The sequence below is a fragment of the Terrapene carolina genome, unplaced genomic scaffold (assembly GCF_002925995.2).
Source record: "Terrapene carolina triunguis isolate 2854851 unplaced genomic scaffold, T_m_triunguis-2.0 Scaffold34029, whole genome shotgun sequence".
Taxonomy (NCBI): domain Eukaryota; kingdom Metazoa; phylum Chordata; order Testudines; family Emydidae; genus Terrapene; species Terrapene triunguis.
Window position 1 is genome coordinate 4148426 of NW_020698380.1, and position 21443 is coordinate 4169868.

At 44.6% G+C, this 21443-nt stretch overlaps 1 protein-coding gene and 3 non-coding genes across 5 annotated transcripts; all 4 read right to left on the reverse strand.

Moving 5' to 3' along the window:
• Positions 1–12362: 12362 nt before the first annotated feature.
• Positions 12363–21343, reverse strand: LOC112119299 (40S ribosomal protein SA). Of its 2 annotated transcripts, none has more exons than XM_024217906.1 (7): positions 21258–21343; positions 19123–19291; positions 16915–17033; positions 15039–15284; positions 13698–13826; positions 13300–13483; positions 12363–12506 (listed from the first exon to the last, which is right to left on the reverse strand). In XM_024217906.1, exons 1-7 carry the CDS (start codon positions 21330–21332, stop codon positions 12415–12417), a joined length of 1014 nt encoding a protein of 337 aa, XP_024073674.1. In that variant the 5' UTR covers positions 21333–21343; the 3' UTR covers positions 12363–12414. The 2 variants fall into 2 exon arrangements, with proteins under 2 accessions (XP_024073674.1, XP_024073673.1); XM_024217905.1 differs by having other exon boundaries at positions 12363–12509.
• Positions 14684–14843, reverse strand: LOC113405174. The gene has a single exon (XR_003369455.1). It is a non-coding gene; the product is annotated as a small nucleolar RNA SNORA62/SNORA6 family (small nucleolar RNA).
• Positions 15920–16078, reverse strand: LOC113405176. The gene has a single exon (XR_003369457.1). It is a non-coding gene; the product is annotated as a small nucleolar RNA SNORA62/SNORA6 family (small nucleolar RNA).
• Positions 17112–17271, reverse strand: LOC113405175. The gene has a single exon (XR_003369456.1). It is a non-coding gene; the product is annotated as a small nucleolar RNA SNORA62/SNORA6 family (small nucleolar RNA).
• Positions 21344–21443: the final 100 nt, after the last annotated feature.

A 21443-nucleotide genomic window follows, 5' to 3' on the forward strand; every position in this document is an offset into this window, starting at 1 on the left:
TGAGAAAATGCTTGACCATAAGCAGGGGATCTTACAGGCTACTTGGGAGCTGACTGCTAGTCTCCATTTCCTTCTACTGCATACTATATAAGGGCCTGATCCTGAAACATTTACCTGGGTAGAACCAGTGGAGTCCATGGGACTGCCTGCAAGAGTAAAGACTTGGAGGATCAGTGCCTGTAGCAGAGTGCAGTGATGGAAAGCTGTTAAAGGGCACTCGTGCTCCATGCTTCTGTGTGCTGCCTTAATCCTATGAAGATGCTAAGCATAGCAAAAAGGGCAAAACAAACGTTCTACTCCTTTCTGGGGGAGCCACACATTAACTAGGACTTAATTTAAAATCTCAGAAGTTTATATCTCTTCACACCTTTTACAATATTTACTAGTATCTATAAAGAACTACTGAAGATTTTCCCTTCCATCACAGAACCAAAATTTAAACGATGCCACTTCTGGGGTGAAACACAGCAGTTGCATACCACCACAAAGCACCATTACAATGCACTTTAGACCAGAAAAAGAAAGCCATACCAAACTGGAAATGCAGGGGAATTTCAGGTAGGCAGAATAAAGTTACCCAAGCTCGAATTTTGCTGGGACAGAAGAGTTAACCCCATAACTCTAAACAGAAAGTACCACAGCATCTTTAAAGAATACTCAGAGACAGGCCCTCCAATTTTACATTTCTCCCTAAAAACATCCTTCACCAGCATCACAGTATCACCTAGCACAGTGGTTCCCAAACTGGGGTTCATGAACCCCTGGGGGTTCGCAAAATGTTACAGCAGGTTCTCAGGAAAAAATTCCCTAATGGCAGACAGAGGTGTCCCTAGGGATCCTGGCAGCACAGGGAAAGCAGCCCAGAGCCAAGCAGATCAAAGCAAGCACATCTATCACACTGAGGAGATTGAAACTTCAAGACTCCTTATAAGAAATGGAAAGGGAGGTGGATATTTTTGGCTGTTTCTAAAATTAAATAGGCAGCTAGTATTGTTTTTAAAATTATTATGAAGAACAAGTTTATGCTTTGTTGTAATGTGCGTTGTTTGCCTGGACTGCTCAAGACCTGAATGCTTGTGTAGGAGGAACTCTTTGAGTTGGCTTCTTAAATACCTTCATGCTGTTTCACATCTGATACTCCTTGATGAAACATAGGAGCCTTGTCTTATAACAGGCTTATTCAGAGTGATACAAGCTCCGAAAGTGAGATCTTGGAAGAGTGTTGCTCTTTTCATAATGTAATAAAAATACTGCAATGATAAATAATAATAAATAATGTGCAATAATCATGTCGTAAAACAAATTTTATATTTCCAAGATCACTGCTTTTATAATTTTTACTCAAGTAAAGGAGAAAATCCCTGGAAATATTCATTTTTAGGAGGGGGTTCGCGAGACTTCACATTTTAGTGAAAGGGGTTCACAGGTTGTTACAGTTTGGGAACCAGTGCCCTAGCACTATGCTGGGATGTTCGCAGCAGGTACTCCTCCTTCTGAATCAGTGCAGAACTAAGCCACAAGCTCAGCTTCCTGCAGCAAGTGGATGTTGCTTGAATATCTAGCTTCCAAATATAGACCCAGCCTGACCCACTGCAGCCTCTACTCCTCTTAGTCACGGCTCATTTACTAAATGGGTTTAGAATCGGTCTCTTCCATGGGTTAATTGTAGCTGGAACAGAGCAAGCACTAAGACATCTGTCTTCACAAACCATCTACAGATAGCACAATAATACCTATTTCCGAAGGCATTTGGGCCTCACCCTTAGAGCTGAAAATAAGATGTATACAACTGCAGCCTTTTAAAACAAAACGTATTTAAAATAATGATCCCCCGCCCCCACTACATTAAAGAGACTGCCAAGGACAAGAAAGGGCTTACACTGTATTTCTAATGAGAGCTGACAGGGAGGGCTATTCACCAGCTACCTGAATTATCAGCCTGAAGCTCAATGCATCTCTAAGGAGACCGTCTACTATACTCAGGAGGAACAAAAACCTCCTGTTGCATGGCTCCTTTCTAGGCTGCAGACAGGGCCGCACAAAAGTTATGGAGGCGCTCCCACCCAGGTGAGGCCAGGGAAGGGGTGTGTGTTAGAAAGCAAGCTCTCCCCACGGTGGTAGCGCGTGTCCTGGCAGGGTAGGGGGCTGTGGAGCTGGGTCTGATTCCAGGAGTTGCAACCTGGAATAGGGGGCAGGGGGGGCAACAGCACCAATCACTCAAATTTGGCCTGGCTGGGGAAGGAGGGACTACCGGGCCAAACCTGAGTAGAGTTGCAATCCTGCACACCGGGTCACCCTACCACTCACTCATATTTGGCCTGGCCACCCGCCGTCACAAAAAAGAAGTGTTCAGGCCAAACCAGGTGCTGCGACTCCTTTATGCCAGCTTACACTGCCACTCAGTTTGGGGGCCCTCTCAAATGACAGGCCTGGGACAAACTGCCCTTTTGCCACTACCCCATCTGCATGGCCCCTGCCCCTTACCACCATTCCAGGTACTTCTGCTTAGCTAGAGATCTTGCTCAGATACTCTGAGCTCACACACTGTAAGAACGCCCTCCCAGTGCTGAAATCAGGAGACAGCTGGGCACATGTATGGAGCTGTTGATAATTAGCACATAGGGGCTGTTGAGAGCAAAGAAGCTGAGCCCATCCAGGGTCTGTAAAGAATCTGGGTGAAGGGAGAACTTTTTTAAAGCAACATCTTAAAGCCCTGGATTCCTGACTCCTATGTTTGGGGGACCTCACTGGTGTGGTAGGTTTTCCTTCTCCTATAGGGGCAGTGTCTGAGGTACAAAATGAGTGAGGGCAAGTACATCAGCTCCCTAGAGTCTGGAGAGCTGAGGCAGGAAGGCCTGCTGCAGGATCTTATAGGAAGAGAACTAGAGAGAATAGAAAGAAACAAATGGAAAAGGGGAGAAAAAATACCAGAGAAGTGATTTTTTCCAAAGAAGAATAGTCTTGGACCCATTCCTCAAATACACTCCCCTCACAATACTGGGGGGAAAAAAAACTCTCTCTCTTATATGGCTTTTCATCAGTAAATCTCAAAGGGTTTTACAAAGGAAGTTCGCATCATTATCCCTAACATACAGATGGGTAAATTGAGGGAAAGAACGGTGAGTGGCTTGCCCACAGCAGGCCAATAGAAGTTCTGGGAATAGAACCCAGGTCTCGCTAACTCCCAGTCCAGTGCTCGCCCTGCTAGGCCTCCACAGGTATGGCACTGCCTACCAAACACAGCATGTCGGCCTTCACCTGGCAGTGCCAATTCAGAAAGCTTTGATGAAGGCTCCATGCTGAACACCAGCTTTTACTGACAGGAGACCTTGTGTGAAAACGGAGAAACCGACTGGACCCTTCTTTGTTTTACAGTGTGCTTTCTGGCTGGTGACACATGGGCAACCTTATCCCCAAATCCCATTGTGATGAGAAGCCTTTTTGTCCCTTTAGCGTTTTTAGTGAAAAGAGCACCATACATCAAGGACTCCCTCTTTTGCCAGCTTCAGGGAACCCATGAGACTGATTTCATTGGTAAATCACATCCTATTTGCATTTTTAATGTGTCAGTTATAGGCAAGTCCTTAAACATGGCACTCTTCCATCATCTCTCAGGAGTCACTAAGCATTAACTAATGATGATGATAAAACAGTCTTCAGGAAGGTACCATACCCTTTAAAATCTGAATGGTTCCTAAGCAGAGAGATAGCGCTGGGGAGAGAATTGAGTATTAGGCTATATTAAGGAGACTACAATGCAGAAAATACATCATAAATCATCCTGCATCTCAAACACCAAGTTCATTTTTGGTCACCATATCTCAGAAAGACAGAGCAGGGTATGAGAGGAGCAAAAAAGGGCAACAGAACCAATCTGAGATATTGTACAGAGCAGGAGAGTCCAGATAAGGCCATGGAACTAGTTGGTTTAGAAAAGAGCAAGAGGTGCTATAAGAGGCATTGTCATAATCAGTTCCCTACAATTACCACTCCTGGTCTCTAGATGTTTCCCTCTGTCCCAGTGTGACTACAGTACCTTTAGGGAACAGGTACCCTTCTGTCCAAAGCAGGGACTCCACCCTCCCCCAGTAGTCAGAGATTCGCTTTCCTTCACTGTGGAACAGCCCCCAATCATTTGCCCCAGAAACAATCCCTAAACCAAGACTATCTTCAACAAAGTAGCATTCTTGTCCCAAACTAGCACTAGTTCATCACGCTGTGTTACACATACACATGAAGAACCCTTCCTAACTTATCTGCAGTAACAGGATTTCTCCTGGACAGTATTCAGCAAGGGAGATAAAAGTGAATGCTATTAAGAAGGCCAATCAACTATTCCTCAAATATAACAAGAAACACCTGAAGTTTTAAAATAAAATATAAATTAAAATGGATGCAAAGACCCACTACTTACCCATCACCGGTGGGCGCGTCTTCTGTTGCAGGAGTCATGCTGTCTGCTACCACCAGATTTTAAGGTGCAACAGTCATCCAGAGAGCTAACCTTCACTACATAGTGTAGCCTTACAGGAACTGAATCCCAGCGCACCCACTCCATAGAACTGTAGCTCAACTGCAAATTCTCACAATTATATTGGGTTTCATGATATTTGATTTTTTTTCTTAAAGGCCCAGCCTAAGCTCATGTGATTAGGTGAGAATCTCTGCTTTCGTTAAAAAAAAAAAAGTGTGTAACCTTGATGGCTGTAGAGAAAAGCTTAATAATGTGACTTGACCTGAAGGCTCAAAAACACCCCAGAAGACTAATAAACTAGATCCAAAATGTATTCTATTTTTAAAAAAATCTCATGATCTTTTGAGGCCCAATTCCTGGTTTTTCAACACTTGGGATTGGCAATACTGGTTGCTGGAGATCCCAAACTCTCAAAATGAGCTGGTGGACCATATTTGGCTGCCTACAATGTCCAAACAAGGAATCTTTAGCTCACCTAGTTTAGCTAACAAGCTAGAGAATCACCACTCCCTGTAGCTATATTAAGATAGCAAGCTAGTACATCAGTTCTGGGGCTACCAGAAGCCAAGTTAGATGGAGAAAAGGACATTTCTGGAGCCAGCAAAACATTCCACTCCTAACTTCTACCTGCCAGCTCTCTTCCCACTGGAGAGAAAAGCCACACCTAAGGGAGGGGCTGAAGAGCTACACCCAGTCTATGGCACCTGGAGAGAGGTAAATGGCTGCACCCAAACACACAGAAGAAGAAAAAAGAAGGCTTTAAAGGAACCTGCAGGGGGGACTAGACCCTAACTCAAGGGTTCTCAAACTGGGGGTTGGGACCCCTCAGGGGGTTGCGAGGTTATTATATGGGGGGTCGTGAGCAGGGCCGCTGAGAGCGGGTTTGGGCCCCGGTGAAAAAATTTTTCGGGCTCCCCAGCAAGGGCGGACCAGCTAAACAGGGCCGACGAGAGGAGGGGAAGCCAGGCCCCCTTCCGGACCACCGGGCCCCGGTAATTTGTACCAGCTTCCCCCGGGTCGTCGTCCCTGGTCGTGAGCTGTCAAGCTCCACCCCAAACTCTGCTTGCCTCTCGCATTTATAATGGGTGTTAAATATATTTAAAAGTGTGTTTAATTTATAAGGGGGGGGGTCACACTCAGAGGCTTGCTGTGTGAAAGGGGTCTCCAGTAAAAAAGTTTGAGACGCACTGCACTGTGAATGAAGGCTATTTACTTGTAGATGGTAAGGCCTAAATTAAAGCTTAACTGCAGGCTGTGGTCACCTGAGTTTCTGGGGAAAAACCAGAAAACACTATACAAAAGAAGATTTTGGCAGCTGTGAGAAGGAAAAGTTGCTGCTCCTTTATTCTGCCCCAATGAAGCCACCTCCCTGTTTCCCCTGACATCCCCTCCCCTTCCAGAATGAAAACTCAGGACCTGTTACAGCAATATGTCTCTGTTTTTTTCCTTCTCTTATTTCCCAAGTATTTCCCTCCCTCCCTTCTCTTTCACTCACAACCAGTCATTTTCATCTTTCCTTCCCCTTAGTTACAGTGGAAAGGAGCCTAAAGGGCCTGTGTCTTATGAGTGGACAAGCAGGCCGAAGAGGAGCCTACAGTCCTGATTAATACTCTCCCGTAATTTACAAAGGGAACAATGATCTCCTTCCCCTCTGTTGATATAAAGGAGAGGGGTGACACCTCTGGGGGCAGTCAGCAAGATGAGCTTTCTAACTATAAGGCTTGGTAAGTACTGCAATAGGTTAACAAGGTTTGTGGAATCCCCATCATTGGAGGTTTTTAAGAATAGGTTAGATAAATACCTGTCAGGGATGGTCTAGGGCAGTGGTTCTGAACCAGGGGTCCAGGGCCCCCTGGGGGGCTGTGAGCAGGTTTCAAGGGGGTCTATCAAGCAGGGCCAGCATCAGACTCACTGGGGCCCAGGGCAGAAAGCCAAAGCCCCACTGCATGGGGCTGAAGCCTGAGCGGCTTAGCTTCATGGGGCTCCAGGCAATTGTCCTGCTTGCTACCTCCTAACACTGGCCCTGGCTTTAATATGCAGAAAATCAGTTGTTGTGACACAGGTGGGCCATGGAGGTTTTATAGCATGTTGGGGGGGGGCGCGCTCAGAAAGAAAAAGGTTGAGAACCCCTGGTCTAGGGGTCCTGTCTCAGCATTGGGGAATGGACTAGATGACTTCTCAAGGTCCCTCCCAGCCCTACATTTCTATGATTCAGTAAGAGCCACAGTCAACGTCTAAAAACTCCTGTTTTTTTGTAACACCAGCAGGGCAAGCTGAGGGAAGGATAAGCTTCCCAAGCAGGGAAATTGTTCTGATCACCCAAGGCAAAAGAGAACAAAGGAAGGTAGACAGTCGGACTGGGAGAGGGAAAACAAAACAAAAAAAGCAGTGATTGTGCTGGGGAAGCTGAGACTAGAAAGTACAAAGAAGGAGCTAAATTAAAGGGGGAAAAAACTGAGTCAACAAGAAAAAATATTTGTTTTCAAATAGGGCCCAAAGCAACGGTTTTGGAGGAACCAGAGAAGAGTAAACAGGGCCTGAAATGCAAGGCAGACAGATGGTGCCAATCAATCCAGGTAGCAAACCACTGTGCTCAACCTGATGGAAATGGCACCAGAGACCTTCTGCTTCAAGGACTTTCCACCTCAGCTTGTGAGTACTATGGCTACAAGGAACCTGAGAACTGAATCTGGGAATGCTTGAAACAAAGCTGCCGTGCTTGTTATCAACCCTTTGTGGGTTCCACTTTCTCCCAGAGATTAGAGAGAACCAAGGGTGGCTTAAATTAGGAATGGAAGTGTCAAAGGCTCTCTTCAGCTTATAAGGCCAATGACCACCCATGTGTCCTCTATAATGGAAATAAAATAATGTAAATTTTACAGCAGAACATTGAGAAAGTTTAATCTTCAAAATGTGTCTAGCCAGAGTAGCATCTGCAGTTAAATAAATTACAGTATCCACTGAGATGCCTTTTATCAGGATGAAGGCTCTCCTGGGAGATGGTACTATTTACATTTGATAAAGATGCAGAGCTGGGTGTAATCTACTTACTGATGGAACTTTATGCCACATTCTCACCAGCTCTCCCAATGGTTTCAGAGATGTTAAGATGAAGAGAGGACTGAACCTTGTGAAGTGAGAGTGTTTAAGGTGGAGAATCAGTTGCCCAAAGCAAGTTTAAGGGTTTTCAGTGAAAGAAAAGACCTGAAATATTTCAGGATGTTTCTTTTCAATCTCTTGGAGGTAAAACAGGATTATATGAAAGTCAATAGTATAAAATGTGACAAATCCATTAGGATTATTGATGTACTCTGGCCTGTAGACAGGTCAGCTGCTAGAGCCAAGTGCTGTCTATACCATGTTCTAGCCCTGACTGAAAGAGGCCAGAAGGCTGACAAGCTGGGACTGAAGCCTGTCTTTCCAGCTTCTCAAATAGCTAACAGTTATACAATAGTTAATAATGGTTTCTTCAGTACTGCTTGGAGAATGGCAGGTTTGAGGATGGGTGATAGTCTCTTGCAGGAGGGGAGTCTTATCAGGCCCTTACTGAACCCAGAGGCAGATTTACCATGAAACAAACAGTGCAGTGACAGGAGTACCCCCAAAATGCAGGACAAATCTCATCTGACAACCTGCCCCTGAGTCTTGGCCAGCAGTGCAGAAGGGCTTAGGCAGGCAGGCTGCCTGCATTCTGTAGCTGGTGGCCCAACAGCACTCCCGTAAGTGGCTGGCTGCTGGCACATCTGTGTGCCCCTGGCAGGGGAGAGGCAGATCCACATGCTGCCCCTGCTCCAGGCAGCACATGGAGACCTGCTGCCCCCATTCTCCCCAGGGGTGCGCAGAGACATACCAGCAGCAGCACCAAGGCTGACCCTGACACCCCTGGGGGCGGGGGAGAATGTCTCCACATTGCCCCTGACCAGAGTGCTGACTCCACAGCTCCCATTGGCCAGGAACTGCAGCCAATGTGAGCTGTGGGGGCGGTGCCTGCAGGCAGCAGCACAGAGATCCCCTCTCCTCCCCTGGGGTAGGGGTGTGTGCGCTGGTCACTTTGGGAGCTATGCTGCCCTGCTGACCCAGCCCAGAGCCTGCACCCCTTGCCCTCTCCCACACCTCAACCCTTTGCCCCAGCCCAGAGCCTGAACCCTGCTCCCCAATTCCCTGCCCCAATCAAAGTACCTCACTTTATTTTCATTTACTTCCTATTTTTATAGAAGGATGAAGAAAAAAAATGAAAAATGGTGGCAGGAGGGGGAGAGAGTGAGTTTGTTTTTTCTTGGCTGGGTCCTGGGGGTGGAGTGGGGCGGGGGCATGAAAATAAACCTGTGCACAAAATCTGCCACTGACTGAACCAGTGGAATCCCAGTCTCTTCCCCCCAGGTACTCCTGTCAAGCACTTGTTTTTCCACTGCTGGACTCCTAAGACTAGGTGCAACAGTACCCCCTAGTGGTCTTGCACAAATCAAGGAAAATAATCCAGCTCTGAGGTTCCACACCTGTGGGTAGGCCACAGGCACAACTGCATTCTCCAATCAAATCTCTAACTCCAACTGACTCATGTAATCTAAGTAAAAGATATATAAATAACTTTTGAGCTCTATATGCTGAAGTATAGAAAATTTAAAATGTCATGTTTAATTCTCACAAGTACAATGGTGTTTCACTTCAAGATAACCTAGCACAACATACAGTCCACAATTTACAACAGTATAAAATGACCAACACTTTTAATCTGACATGGATATATTTATTTAAAAAAAAAAGTGGTGAAGATATTTACTGGATTATATGAGTACCCATAGCCTTAGTGTTATTTTTATTTACAGTATTTGATTTTCTAATTAGAGAATAGAGGTGTCTTTACTTACATAGCACATTCATATTTTACACTCAAAAATTGAAAAAAGTATTCAAAGTTGAATGTTTTAAAATCAATGAATATTGAACATGGTGTTTATTCAGTTTTATATATTGTACATTAATATATGGTGTTCTCCCTCTTTGAATACATTTTGCTCTCAACTTTAAAAAAGTTTTAGAACCACCTTGTTTCAAAGATCTCAAATTTGAGTGAATAGTGGTAGGGATTTCTATTACAACTGTTTACATTAAAATGAAAAGGAAATGTACATTGTTTAGTTTATATGTAATTTTCCTGCAGTGGACAGCCTCTGACACAGAAGTAGGGGAGCCTTGATCTAGCTGATGGGAACAAAAAACCCTCCCAAGCTGCAAAGATTTGAATGTGCATCATCCCCTCAATCAGTTGGTTTTTAAAAGTGCAACTGTGTGTAGATGTAAAACTTCAATGGCAGTTAAAACTACCTCATCCCTACCTTATACTAAGTGTTACATCCCAACATTATCAAAACTACCAGGTGAGGGATTTACAGTAGAGGACGTGATGAGCTTCATGGTCCACAGAGAAAGGGACAAATTCTCAATGTCAGCTCTGGTTTGATTTACCACAAAGGCAATGGAGCCTTCTGAACTGGTTTCATACCAGGCATTGTGGTGGCATTTTTAGAGACAGTCCACTATGTCAATGTGGGGATCCACAAACCATGATCATATTGTTGAGGACTGCAAAATGACCACTTCCTGGAGGTCTTCATACCTTGAACATTGCTGATAACACTGATGCTTGGCTTGACAGAATTCCATACATCAAATCATCATGCACTGCAACCTCAAGCCTGGTGGCTCTAGTGCCCAATCCATTCTAAATGGAGACACTCATTGGTTTATCAGAGCACCTAAAATCAGCAGCAGCACAGCTCCATATAAACAGCTTTACAGCCACTAGACAAGAACTATGCATAGACTTATCTGTACTCTTGCTAAAATGGTTGTATGTGAAATTAAAAGGCTGGTGGGGTCACCTGCTTCAAAGTCGATCTTCAGCCCTTTCAGATTCACTCAGAACATCCTTCCATTCCCACCACCACCCCTCCCCAACAATACTATGCTTAAGATACAACACAGCTTGGATCAATGCCCCCACTGAGAAAACTGAATGCTACTTAAGTTAAAGCCTGCACTTGTTTCAGGAGCATTTCTCACTGTTGGGCATGTAGATGTAAAACAAAGGGGCACACGCTCTTCCCAGTTTGTGTGTTTAGATACAATTTTCAGCTCTCCTTAGCATCAGGCCTTAAATATCTAACTCCCAGCACAATTTTAATATGCAATTGAGATTCATGGATGCATTCAGGAAGTGGTCTGAGGCAGTAGTTTGTGCAACATGCATGGATATATCCCCTTTACTGCTATCATCCATTATTTGTGATTAAGGAGTTACACCTATATGATGGGAGACAAATGCACACTGACTTATTTTTTTTATCACTTCAGCTTTCCATCTGTCTGGGATTCAACAGCCCCCATCCTACCAGCTATGGAGTTTAGACACTATGGCCAGTTAAATGTGAATATAGGTTTTTAGTACTGACAGCCAGTGAACTTCTGTCTTTACTCCTTAGTTTGACTCAAAAATAATCTAGAGACAATCAACCTGGTTTACTTCCACTATTAATTCATGGCTCTCCAGCCCTGTAAATTGCCTCTTGAAATTATTCAACTTAGCAGGAAATGGCTTCTCTATATTGCTTGTTTTACAGATCCGTTGGTCACTTACACCAGCCTAAAGGAAAATCAAATCAGTGCCAAACATACATTTACTTGTTGGCTAGTATTTTATCATAGCCAGTTACCTGTAATGGAACCAAAGCCAATTAATGTGATTGAACTTTCCCCTTTATCCTTCTGAAGTATTCTGACTTCTCTATTTCCTTTCACAGCTGCATTTTTTGCCTATGTATAACAAGCTACTGGTTATGAGACTTCCTGTACTGTGGGTCTCTGCTTCATGATGATCTATAGAGCGATCAGAAAGGGAAACTTGAGCTGACAGTTGCTGGAGATCTTAAGTGAGGGGCCTGGAAGCAAGTCTTTACTCTTCCCCAAACTGTTGTCTTGGAAGGTCTGAAGACCCTTAATATCACCCTAGGAGTGGATTGGGGCAACTGCTTTCTATGGAGTTCTTCTGTCCCTCTTTCCCCAAAGGGGAAGAGGGTCTCATGGTCTGGCTTCTCTTGCCATGAAGGATCTGGGAGCACTTCAGGCCTCAAGATTTCTTTATACTCCCTGGCTTTCCCTTGAGTGGCTCCTATTGTGCTCTTGGCAAAACTCTACAGATGGCAGCTCAGGCCTGAAGCAGTTCTGTGGGTCATGCTGCAAGTCCACATACACATTCCCAAATTGAAGATGAAGATTGCTCATGGGATAGAAGCTCTAAATATGCATTTTATAATAGTCATTTTGTATTAAGTATTCCCTGTAAGGCAGTGAAGTTTTCTTAAGAAGTTACCCTAGATGTATACAAAAATAATTCATGAGAGGATGATTCCTCAAGTGGAAAATCTCAATTGCTGCCTTTTAAAGTGGACTTAGTGTCTGAAACATCTCCATAATTTCTGGGCACCTTTACAACAGTATGTTTTAAACCTACGGTACCAACAGTCCAAAATGCCTATCACTAACTATAGATAAAGAGTTTTCAGTCCCACCATAAAACAGGTGATCTAGGTGTAGAAGACCCCATCCTCTAACATGTCAAGGGAGTAGCTATTTGAACACCAGTTATGTACAATGTTCCCCATGCACGAATACTTTTCTGATCAGAACAAGCTCTCTGAAGCATTTGTTTCTGAAAAGCACAAATAAGACTTTACAAAGTGAAAGTTATAGGTTACATCTTGGGCATCCCAAATCTTGGCAAGTGCCCCATCAAGTTTGCTTATGTCTAAAGAAACTAACTGGAAAGTAAATTGAGATTTCAGAAAACACCAATATAAATATACCAGAAAGGAGGACCAGAAAAGCAAGATGTAAGAAACAGATCTTTTATTTACTTCTCTTTCATTGTACTTGTACTGAAGTTAAGACCATTCAGTGGCAGTCCCAACCCACTCAGTGGCCTGTGCTGTGGGAGCTGCAGACCAGTCTTCAGTGGCAGGCTGGGCACTCCAATCTTCTGAAATAATAAAGTGACTATCAGGAACTTCTACAGCAATTGTACTCACGTCCTGTGCACCTATTAACTAGTTTCATATGCATATCTAATCATGCATTTGAATAGGCAAGAACACTTATGGAAACAAAAGTGTGGTCGACTGTTCATGTATCCCATTGGAAAACAATTTGTGACCACTAAGAAGCACCGATCTAAAGGTTAAGGGCTTGTCTACACTATGTAGCCTTTAGTGACAAGGCTGTGTCGACACAGCCTTGTCGCTAAGAGTCAGTGTGCGTGAATGCTCTTTTGCAGTATTTTGTCGGCACTTTTGCCGACAAAATACTTCCAGCCCCATGAGCAGCATAAGCTGTCGGCAGGAGAGCACTCCTGCTGACAAAGTCGCGCTCACACTGCCGCTTGCATTGGCAAAACTTGTGTCTTTTGCGGGAGGCTTTAAGTATCCGTGAAAGACAAAAGTTTCGGCAACAACTGTGCAGTGTAGACATACCCTTAGGCTCTCTATACAAATTTCCCAGATGAATATAAAAAATACTTCCCAATACTCAGCCATGCTAACCAGAGGACATCTGCAGGAAATGTTTGGCAAATACTATGGAACTGCACTCTAAACTAATGAAAATCTGAGGAAATTCACTCAATGCACATGAAAGCTAGTCAGAGCTCTATGTGCATCTCCAAAGTTTCATACAGTTGACTATCACCAAGTCAGGTCTTTAAAAAAATCCCCCACATAAGAACTTCTATATCTGCCATCAGTTTTTCCTTCAAACATTTCTCAAAAACTCACCAGTTGGGAATGGTTGGATTGGCACAGATGGTACCTGCACCCCCTCAGACCAATCTGCAACCTCAGGCTGAGGAGCAGGAGCAGCAGCAGCAGCGGTGAATTCAGGTGCTGGGGCTGTCCATTCACCCTGGAACTCCTCCTTGGTAACTGCCTTCTCAGCTGCAGCCTGCTCCTCTTTTTCAATCTACCAGACACAAGATTGTGAGAATCTCAGAGGGAGTACATTCCTACATTAGCTAACTTGCACTGATTGAAGACAATTTAAAATTGAGGTTAAAGTGAAGTTCTAACTATTTTAGTGATTGTATTACAGATGAAACTGCCCTCAAGTGACCTGCAAGGTTGTTTCCATACCCTCCCCTACATGCACACTCCCAACCCAATCCAGAAGTTTTTACCTCCTCAGGATCTCTGTAGAAGTAGAGGTCAGGCATGACCTCCCATGGGTGTTCACGGGAGATGGTGCCACGCATACGCAGGACCTCACGGGCAAGCATCCACCACATCAGACCCACTGAATGGGCCCCCTGAAACACAAACTGGTGTCTAACCTTTGGTTCAAAACCAGTCCTTTAAAAAAAGATCTATACATAGCTGAAATCTATAAAAGAGCACAAAATGTACACACCAAGTCCAAACCTCTTAAAAGCACAAGCTCTTGGAACGGACTAATGCTTGTTTTCCCCCTCAAACCCTTCCTGAGGGTCCTTCAAAGATAAAGACAGGTTTCAGAGTGGCAGCCGTGTTAGTCTGTATCCGCAAAAAGAACAGGAGTACTTGTGGCACCTTAGAGATGCATCCGAAGAAGTGGGCTGTAGCCCACGAAAGCTTATGCTCTAATAAATTTGTTAGTCTCTAAGGTGCCACAAGTACTCCTGTTCTTTTTTCAAAGATAAAGGCAACTCTTTTGGGCACTGCTCACTTTTCAGATCAACAGTGAAAAGACCACATGAATGTAGAAACAAACAGTTGTACTATTTATGGCAGACATTAGTATGGATCAATCACTAACACCTGGGTGTACCGTACATGGCTCAGTGAGTGTGTCATCCTTTTGGCTTATGAGGGTCAGACCCCACAGGCACCCCATAAGCATCAAGATTTTAAGAATACAGAAATGAGAAGTATGTTTATGGGGTAACTGAACTGACATAGCTAGGAAAGACTGACCAAATCGACAATTTACAGCATATTCTGAATATGTTCAAGTTTTGACTTGGGTATGAACAAATTTCAGAGGTAAGGGTCTAAGCAACATCCTAGGCTCCTGCCCCCTTAAGCCTCACCAGTGGGGTAGTTCCAGAGAAGCGCAGATGTATTCCAGAGCAATTTCATCAGCTGGAAGACTCATCTTGGTGCTTCACTTTTATCTCTCACGTTTAAGAAATGTCGCAAGAATCACTATCAAACTCCACTCATTGGACCACAAAGGCCCTTGTGGCGTTAGCGAAAAATCCTGCCATGGTTACTGTAGCACACGTCCTACACTTGAGAGTTCATTGGCCAGAAACTGACCTCAGCTCCAAGCTCTAACAGTGTGCAGTTCAATCCCTCCTTCACACCATCTCTCCTCCCACACCATGCCAAAGGCTTTAACTGGTTCTTACCAAATTAGATATGCCAATACTTTCTAGCCCTTCTCTGCAGAAAGGGTTTTGAAAGAGTGCATACTAAGGTTTCCATACCATGGATCTAGAGTGAGTGCCAAAGGGAGAAGCACTGAATACTAGAGCAATTACCTTATTATTGCATGGGATAGCAATATCCACATAGCGCAGCGGGGAGTCTGTGTTGCACAGAGCAATGGTTGGGATGTTAACGTAAGATGCCTCAGTCAATGGCTGATGATCAGCCCGGGGATCTGTAACCACCAAAAGGCGCGGCTCACGGAAGGCAGCCTGGATCTGATTTGTGAAGGTACCAGGGGTGAAACGTCCAGCAATTGGTGTAGAGCCAGTGGCAGCAGCAAACTTCAGAACAGCACGCTATCAGGGGAGTACAAACAAAACCAGGATTAGACAGCTGGATCAACAATCGCTCTATCATGGTACTGTGGCAATCAAAGAGGATATGTATTTTTGAATCATCCTCTTCCTATTTTAATTTCTATTGTCTGACTGAACTCCTCTGGCAACTCAGCTCTGGCATGAAACAGAATGGAACTGTAGTCACATTCACAATTATTCCCAGCTCCGCAAGACTGAAATGGAGTCAGCCCCATCTGTCAGTGAAATAAGCAGCTAGCCCAGGACTGTGGAAAACATGGGACCACTTCCTAATGCTAACCATATGTGACTCCTCTGAGGTCTTAACTCTACTTAAAAAATCTTCTCTTAACTGTCACTAATAATCTAGCTTTACCATTTACCTAGCCTCTGTATTTACACTGATCCTCTTGCAACAAATACAGGGTGAGGGTGAAAGGAAATGGAAGAAAGAGCAAAATATTTCTCCCCAAATTTCTACACAGTATTTCAACTTCCCACATCTGGCTGCAGCAAAACTTTAATCACAGGTGAAAAAACAGTTAAATTTACCCATGTGAATGTCTCAGGAATGTACCACCAAATCGAATTTATTGAAACACTCTTTAAGCCCACCAGATTTCTCAATTAGGCTGGCATGTGGCAGTGATTGCCATCAAACTCCAGTCATGGAGACACCATCTTCTGGTTTTAGCAAACATCCTGCCATGCTGCTCCACTGTAGCACACTTTTGGCACTTGAGAGGTCATTGGCAAGAAACTAGAGTCAGCTTCAAGTTTTAACAGGTTGCAGTTGAAGTATACAACAAAATCCATTCATAACCTGAAGGTCTTCTGCTTACATCTTAGACCTATACAAGATCTACCTATCATGGCACTATGAATTTGAACCCACACTTTGGCCCATCTCTACCAGTGCAGAGAGGCAAAAGCTAACAGTGGCTAGGCTGGACTTAATTTGAAGGGTAAATTCCCTGCTGTATCATCACTGCTTTTATGGCAGCATCTCTAGATTTGGAGAATGAAAGTAGGTCCTATAAAGAGTTTATTATTAAAATGAAATGTGAAAGCACTGCAATGCAGGAAACCCAGACACCATCTCATTCAGCAACAACCCCTACCAAGGTGCAATGTTGACTGATTCCCAAGGGACTTGGGAAAAGTGACAGCTGCAATACCAGGCCTCCAAAAGGGATGTATAATGCAGGAGCAGGTTTTCCCCCAAGATTACAAGAAGTGAAGAAAGAAGAAATGTGCACAATTAGAATGCATGAGAACCCATCTAAAACAAGTGATTTAGTCACTAATCTGTAGTTACCTTAATTACCATCACCTAGCCCCTCACATCCAAGACACTTGCTCTAAAGGAACAGAACAGCACATTATGAACTATTCAACTTGTATCTGCGGAACATACAGCTCTGAAGCTTCTGTGTATGTGTGAAATTTGCTGAAAATGGACACTCACATACTTCCCAAGCCCCAAATGCAAAGAGTATGTCCAAAATAAGCATTAGATTTCAGGTCACCTGCTTCCATCTACCTAGCGTCACAGCCTTGCATGCAACATATGCTCAGTGAGCATGATTCTACAAAAGCAGGCCTTGCGCCCCATGAATAAGGTCCATACCTGTCCAGTATTCCTGGAAGAGATGACGCTCACATCAGCTGGGTTTTCAATGGCAACGATGGCACGGGCTGCTAATAGGAGCTTCTCCCAAGTCCTCTTCAGATTGATGATGTAAATACCTAATGTTAACATCAACATCCACAATAACCAACAAGTATAAGCTCTCATTGGAGCTGCACTTTTGTGTAACGAGACTGGCATGTGGCAGCGATTACTATCAAACCCCAGTCACGGAGGGAACACCTCTCCTGGTGTTAGCGAATATCCTGCCATGCAATTCACTGTAGCACACTTCCGACACTCAAGAGGTCATTGGTCAGAAACTGGCCTAATCTCTGAGCTTTAACAGTGTGCAGTTCAGACTTATAACGAGGAAAATAAAACAATGGATCACCACATATGCACAAAGCAATTGTGTTATTCAAACCCAGGGCCATAGAAATTTTCTGAATTTCAGTTGTCATTGATTTAATAATTTGACAAAGAAAGCATTTTTGAATCAACACTGGGGTGAAGATTGACAAAAAACCTCAAAAGTTCAGATTTTCAAAAACCAGTTCCAAATTTAAAAATCCTACACAACACTTTCCCCCCCTATTTTTGACCAGCTCTATTCAAGCCATTCCTGCACATTTGGCACATCCTTGTGTTGAGAGGTAATATAGTAAGGAAAAAAGATACTTAGTAAATTCTATTAGTTTGTGATTTGCAAGAGAAAAAAACTACACTTGGGTCTTTATTTGCCCCTTTTTGAGGTATAGGTGGAGGCCTGGAATTTTGACATCATACCTACCTAAAATGTGAAAGCTGAACAACTTAGAAGGGACATGATATGGAGTCAGACTGTTTTTGTTAGCATCTATTTAACTGCAGCAATAATTAGTATTTTGGCTAAAGGACACCTTTGTTAAACATCCCTAAGACCTTCCAGATATTTTCCAGCATAATCAGGTTAGACTAGACTATTTCTAAGGTAAAACCATAAGCAGCAAATAAAGGTTTGTGAAAGTTTATGTGCATCATAAACCAGAAGAGGTACAAACCAAAGTTTTAAGATATGCTTTGCAGGTTAACTTTCAGTCAAATATACATGTCAGGGGTAGGCAAACTTTTTGGCCTGAGGGCCATATCCAGGTATGGAAATTGTATGGCAGGCCATGAATGTTCACAAAATTGGGGGTCGGGGTGTGAGAGGGGGAGTCAGGGCTGGGGGTGCGAGCTCTGGGGTGGGGCCAGAAATGAGGAGTTCAGGGTGCAGGAGGGGGCTCTGGGTTGGGGCTGAGAGGTTTGGGGTGCAAGAGAGGACTCCAGGCTGGGACCAATGGGTGCAGAGAGCAGGAGGGGGCTCAGGGATGGGGCAGGCTGTTGGGGCACGGAGGATGATTGCTCTGACTGGGGGCACAGGCTCTGGGGTGTGGCTGAGGACCTTGGGGTACAAGAGGGGGCTCTCGGCTGGGATCGAGGGGTTTGGAGGATGGGAGGGGGATCGGGGCTGTGGCAGCGGATTGGGGTGCAGAGGGGGCTCAGAGATGCAGGCTCTGGACCACGCTCAACACAAGCAGCTCCTGGAAGCATATCCACCCTCCGGCTCCGAGGCACAGCCAGGCGGCGTTGCCATGTCTGCAGGCGCCACCCCTGCAGCTCCCATTGTCTGGGAACCATGGCCAATGGGAGCTACGGGGGCGGCGCACAGAGCCGCCTGGCCGCGCCTCCACATACTACATAGGAGCCGGAAGGGGGTCATGCCAGCTGCTTCCTAGGAGCCGCACAGAGTGGAGCAAGCCTCCAACCCTACTCCACAGCTTGAGTGCTTGAGCAGGGCAAAACCCCCACCCTGCTCCCGGTGGGAGCTGAGGACCGGATTAAATGGTCTGACAGGCCGGATGTGACCCACAGGCCGTAGTTTGCCCACCCCTGCTCTAGGTACTCAATGTTGCATAAGAAGATACAGAGCCCAGCTCAGCTGAGTTGATTCTTCAAGGGTAACACTTAGCTATAAACGGGTGACAGGGGATGAATCACTTGGTTACCCATTCTGTTCATTCCCTTTGAAGCAGCTGGCATTGGCCAGTCAGAACACAGGCTACTGGGCTAGATGGACCTTGTCTGACCCAGTACAGTCGTTCTTATGTAACCCTGTTAAACATCATTGCCAGTTGCTGCTACTAAACATCCATTATAAGTCCTAAAGCACTGCCAAGTACTTACCATCACTTTTCCTTTTGTAGATGTACTGTTCCATCTGAAAGTCTAGATTGGTGCCTCCCAAGTGGGTTCCTGCAGCGAGGAATTTGAGGACATCCTCCTCCTTCATCTGCAGGACATCGAGACCTCCGGACATTGTGAAAGTTCCCCTTTTAAAGTAACGGCAGGGAACCTGGAACAACAAATCAGTTCACTCTACCACAAACTTACTCAGAAGTAATTGTGTGAAGTAACAGACCATTGGGGAATCCTAGTCACTGAAGGTTTTTAAGAACAGTTTGTACAAACATGTTAGGGATGGTCTAGATCACATGCAGTCACCAGGGACTTTTCTTGCAGCTAAAAAGTAGGACTGTCGATTAATCGCACCCTTAAACAATAGAATACCAATTTAAATGTATTAAATATTTTGGATGTTATTCTACATTTTCATATACTGTATTCTGTGTTGTAATTGAAATCAAAGTGTATAATATTGTTTACAAATATTTACACTGTAAAAATGATGTAGTATTTTTCAATTCACCTCATGAGTACTTTAGTGCAATCTATCGTGAAAGTGCAACTTACAAATGTAGATTTTTTTTGTTATGTAACTGTGGTGCATGCTTTCAGAAGTCTTCAAAGAGCAACACTCCAATGCGGAAACATTGTAGGTAAAACTGAGCAGAGAACATACAATTCTCCCCCAAGGAGTTCAGTCACATTAACGCATTTTTTTTTTTATTAAAGCATCAACATGGAAGCATGTCCTCTGGAATGGTAGTCTAAGCATGAAATGCTAAACATTCATATGCCCCATCTGGCAGGTAAATATCTTGCAATGGCAGCTACAAATGTGCCATGAGAATGCCTGTTCTCACTTTTGGGGTGACATTATAAATAAGAAGCAGGCAACATTATCTCCGCCAAATATAAACAAACTCGTTTGTCTTAGCGATTGGCTGAAGGAGGACTAAGTGGACTCGCAGGCTCTCAACTTTCACATTGTTTTATTTTTGAATGTAGTTTTTTGTACATAATTTTACAGTTGTAAGTTCAATTTGCAGAATAAAAAGATTGCACTGCAGTACTCGTATGAGCTGAACTGAAAAATACTCGGTTTTGGAGTGCAAATTACATGTAATCAAAAATAAATAGAAAGTGAGCACTGTACACTTTGTATTCTGTGTTGTAAATGGAATCAATATATTTGAAAATGTAGAAACATCCAAAAGTATTTAAATAAATGGTATTCTATTATTGTTTAACAGTGCGATTAATTGCAATTAATTTTTTTAATCGCTTGACAGCCCTACTAAAAAACACAATCATAAAAGCAAAAGAAACAAAAAAGATGAGAGCATGCAAAGCACTTTTTGTATCTCTGTTCTGTTTAGGCTCAGTAAAGAAATAGTACATTATTTTTATTGTATTTGCAAAAAAAACCCAACATAAATGACTATGAACCGCACATCTCTATGGGCATAATTAACTTTAGGGAAAACAAATAATTATTTTAGGAAAAACTGTCAAGAGCAGCCACTAGCAGGAGTTGGTGTCCACATTCTGGGGCCACCAAAAATTTGTTGAGAGAGCCAATGGTCTAGATTTATTTGGTCCTGCCACAGTACAGGTCCCTTCTTGAGGTCCCATCCAACCCTACATGACAATCCCTAGCGTGGCGGTGCGATGTAAGTAAGGTGTGACTGAAAACCCGCAGTTAAAAGGATACAAAAAGGAACCGCCCCATTCTGCCATCAGTGACTCCTTTGGCTTTTGCTTAAATTACATACAGTGCAGCTGAGCTAACCCTAAACGAGCCCCCCCCCCCCATCCCACCCGCGCACAGCACGGGGCACGCAGCGGCTGTGCTCAGCGCGCCGCGCCCCGCCGCCGCTTCCCGAAACAGCAGCAGCGACGCCCAACCCCGCCTCGCCAGCGTGGGGGGGAGGGGGGCGCGCGCGAGAGCAGCGCGCTTGGCGGGAGCCGCTCGGCCGGCGGGGTTCGCGGAAGGCCCCGATTGCCCGAGGCCGGCCCATGCGAGCTTGCGGGGGGGGGGGGTGGAATCCCGGAGCCGGCCCAGAAGCTTCCCGATCCCCACCCCCCGCGCGGACGGTCCCCCAGGCCGGCTCCCGCTGCGCCCCCGCAAGACTCACCCGGTGACAACGCCGTATGGAGACCACGTTAGGCTCAAAGAGAGAAAGAGGGAGGCCGCGGGAAGTGACGTTCATTTATAGATTCCCCTCGGCCAATTAGCGGCAGTAACGTCGTCGGAAGTGAGGCAAAGGGTTGAAGGTCATCTGGTTCCTAAGGGGCGGGAGGAAGGCCCGGGGATTAGCAGC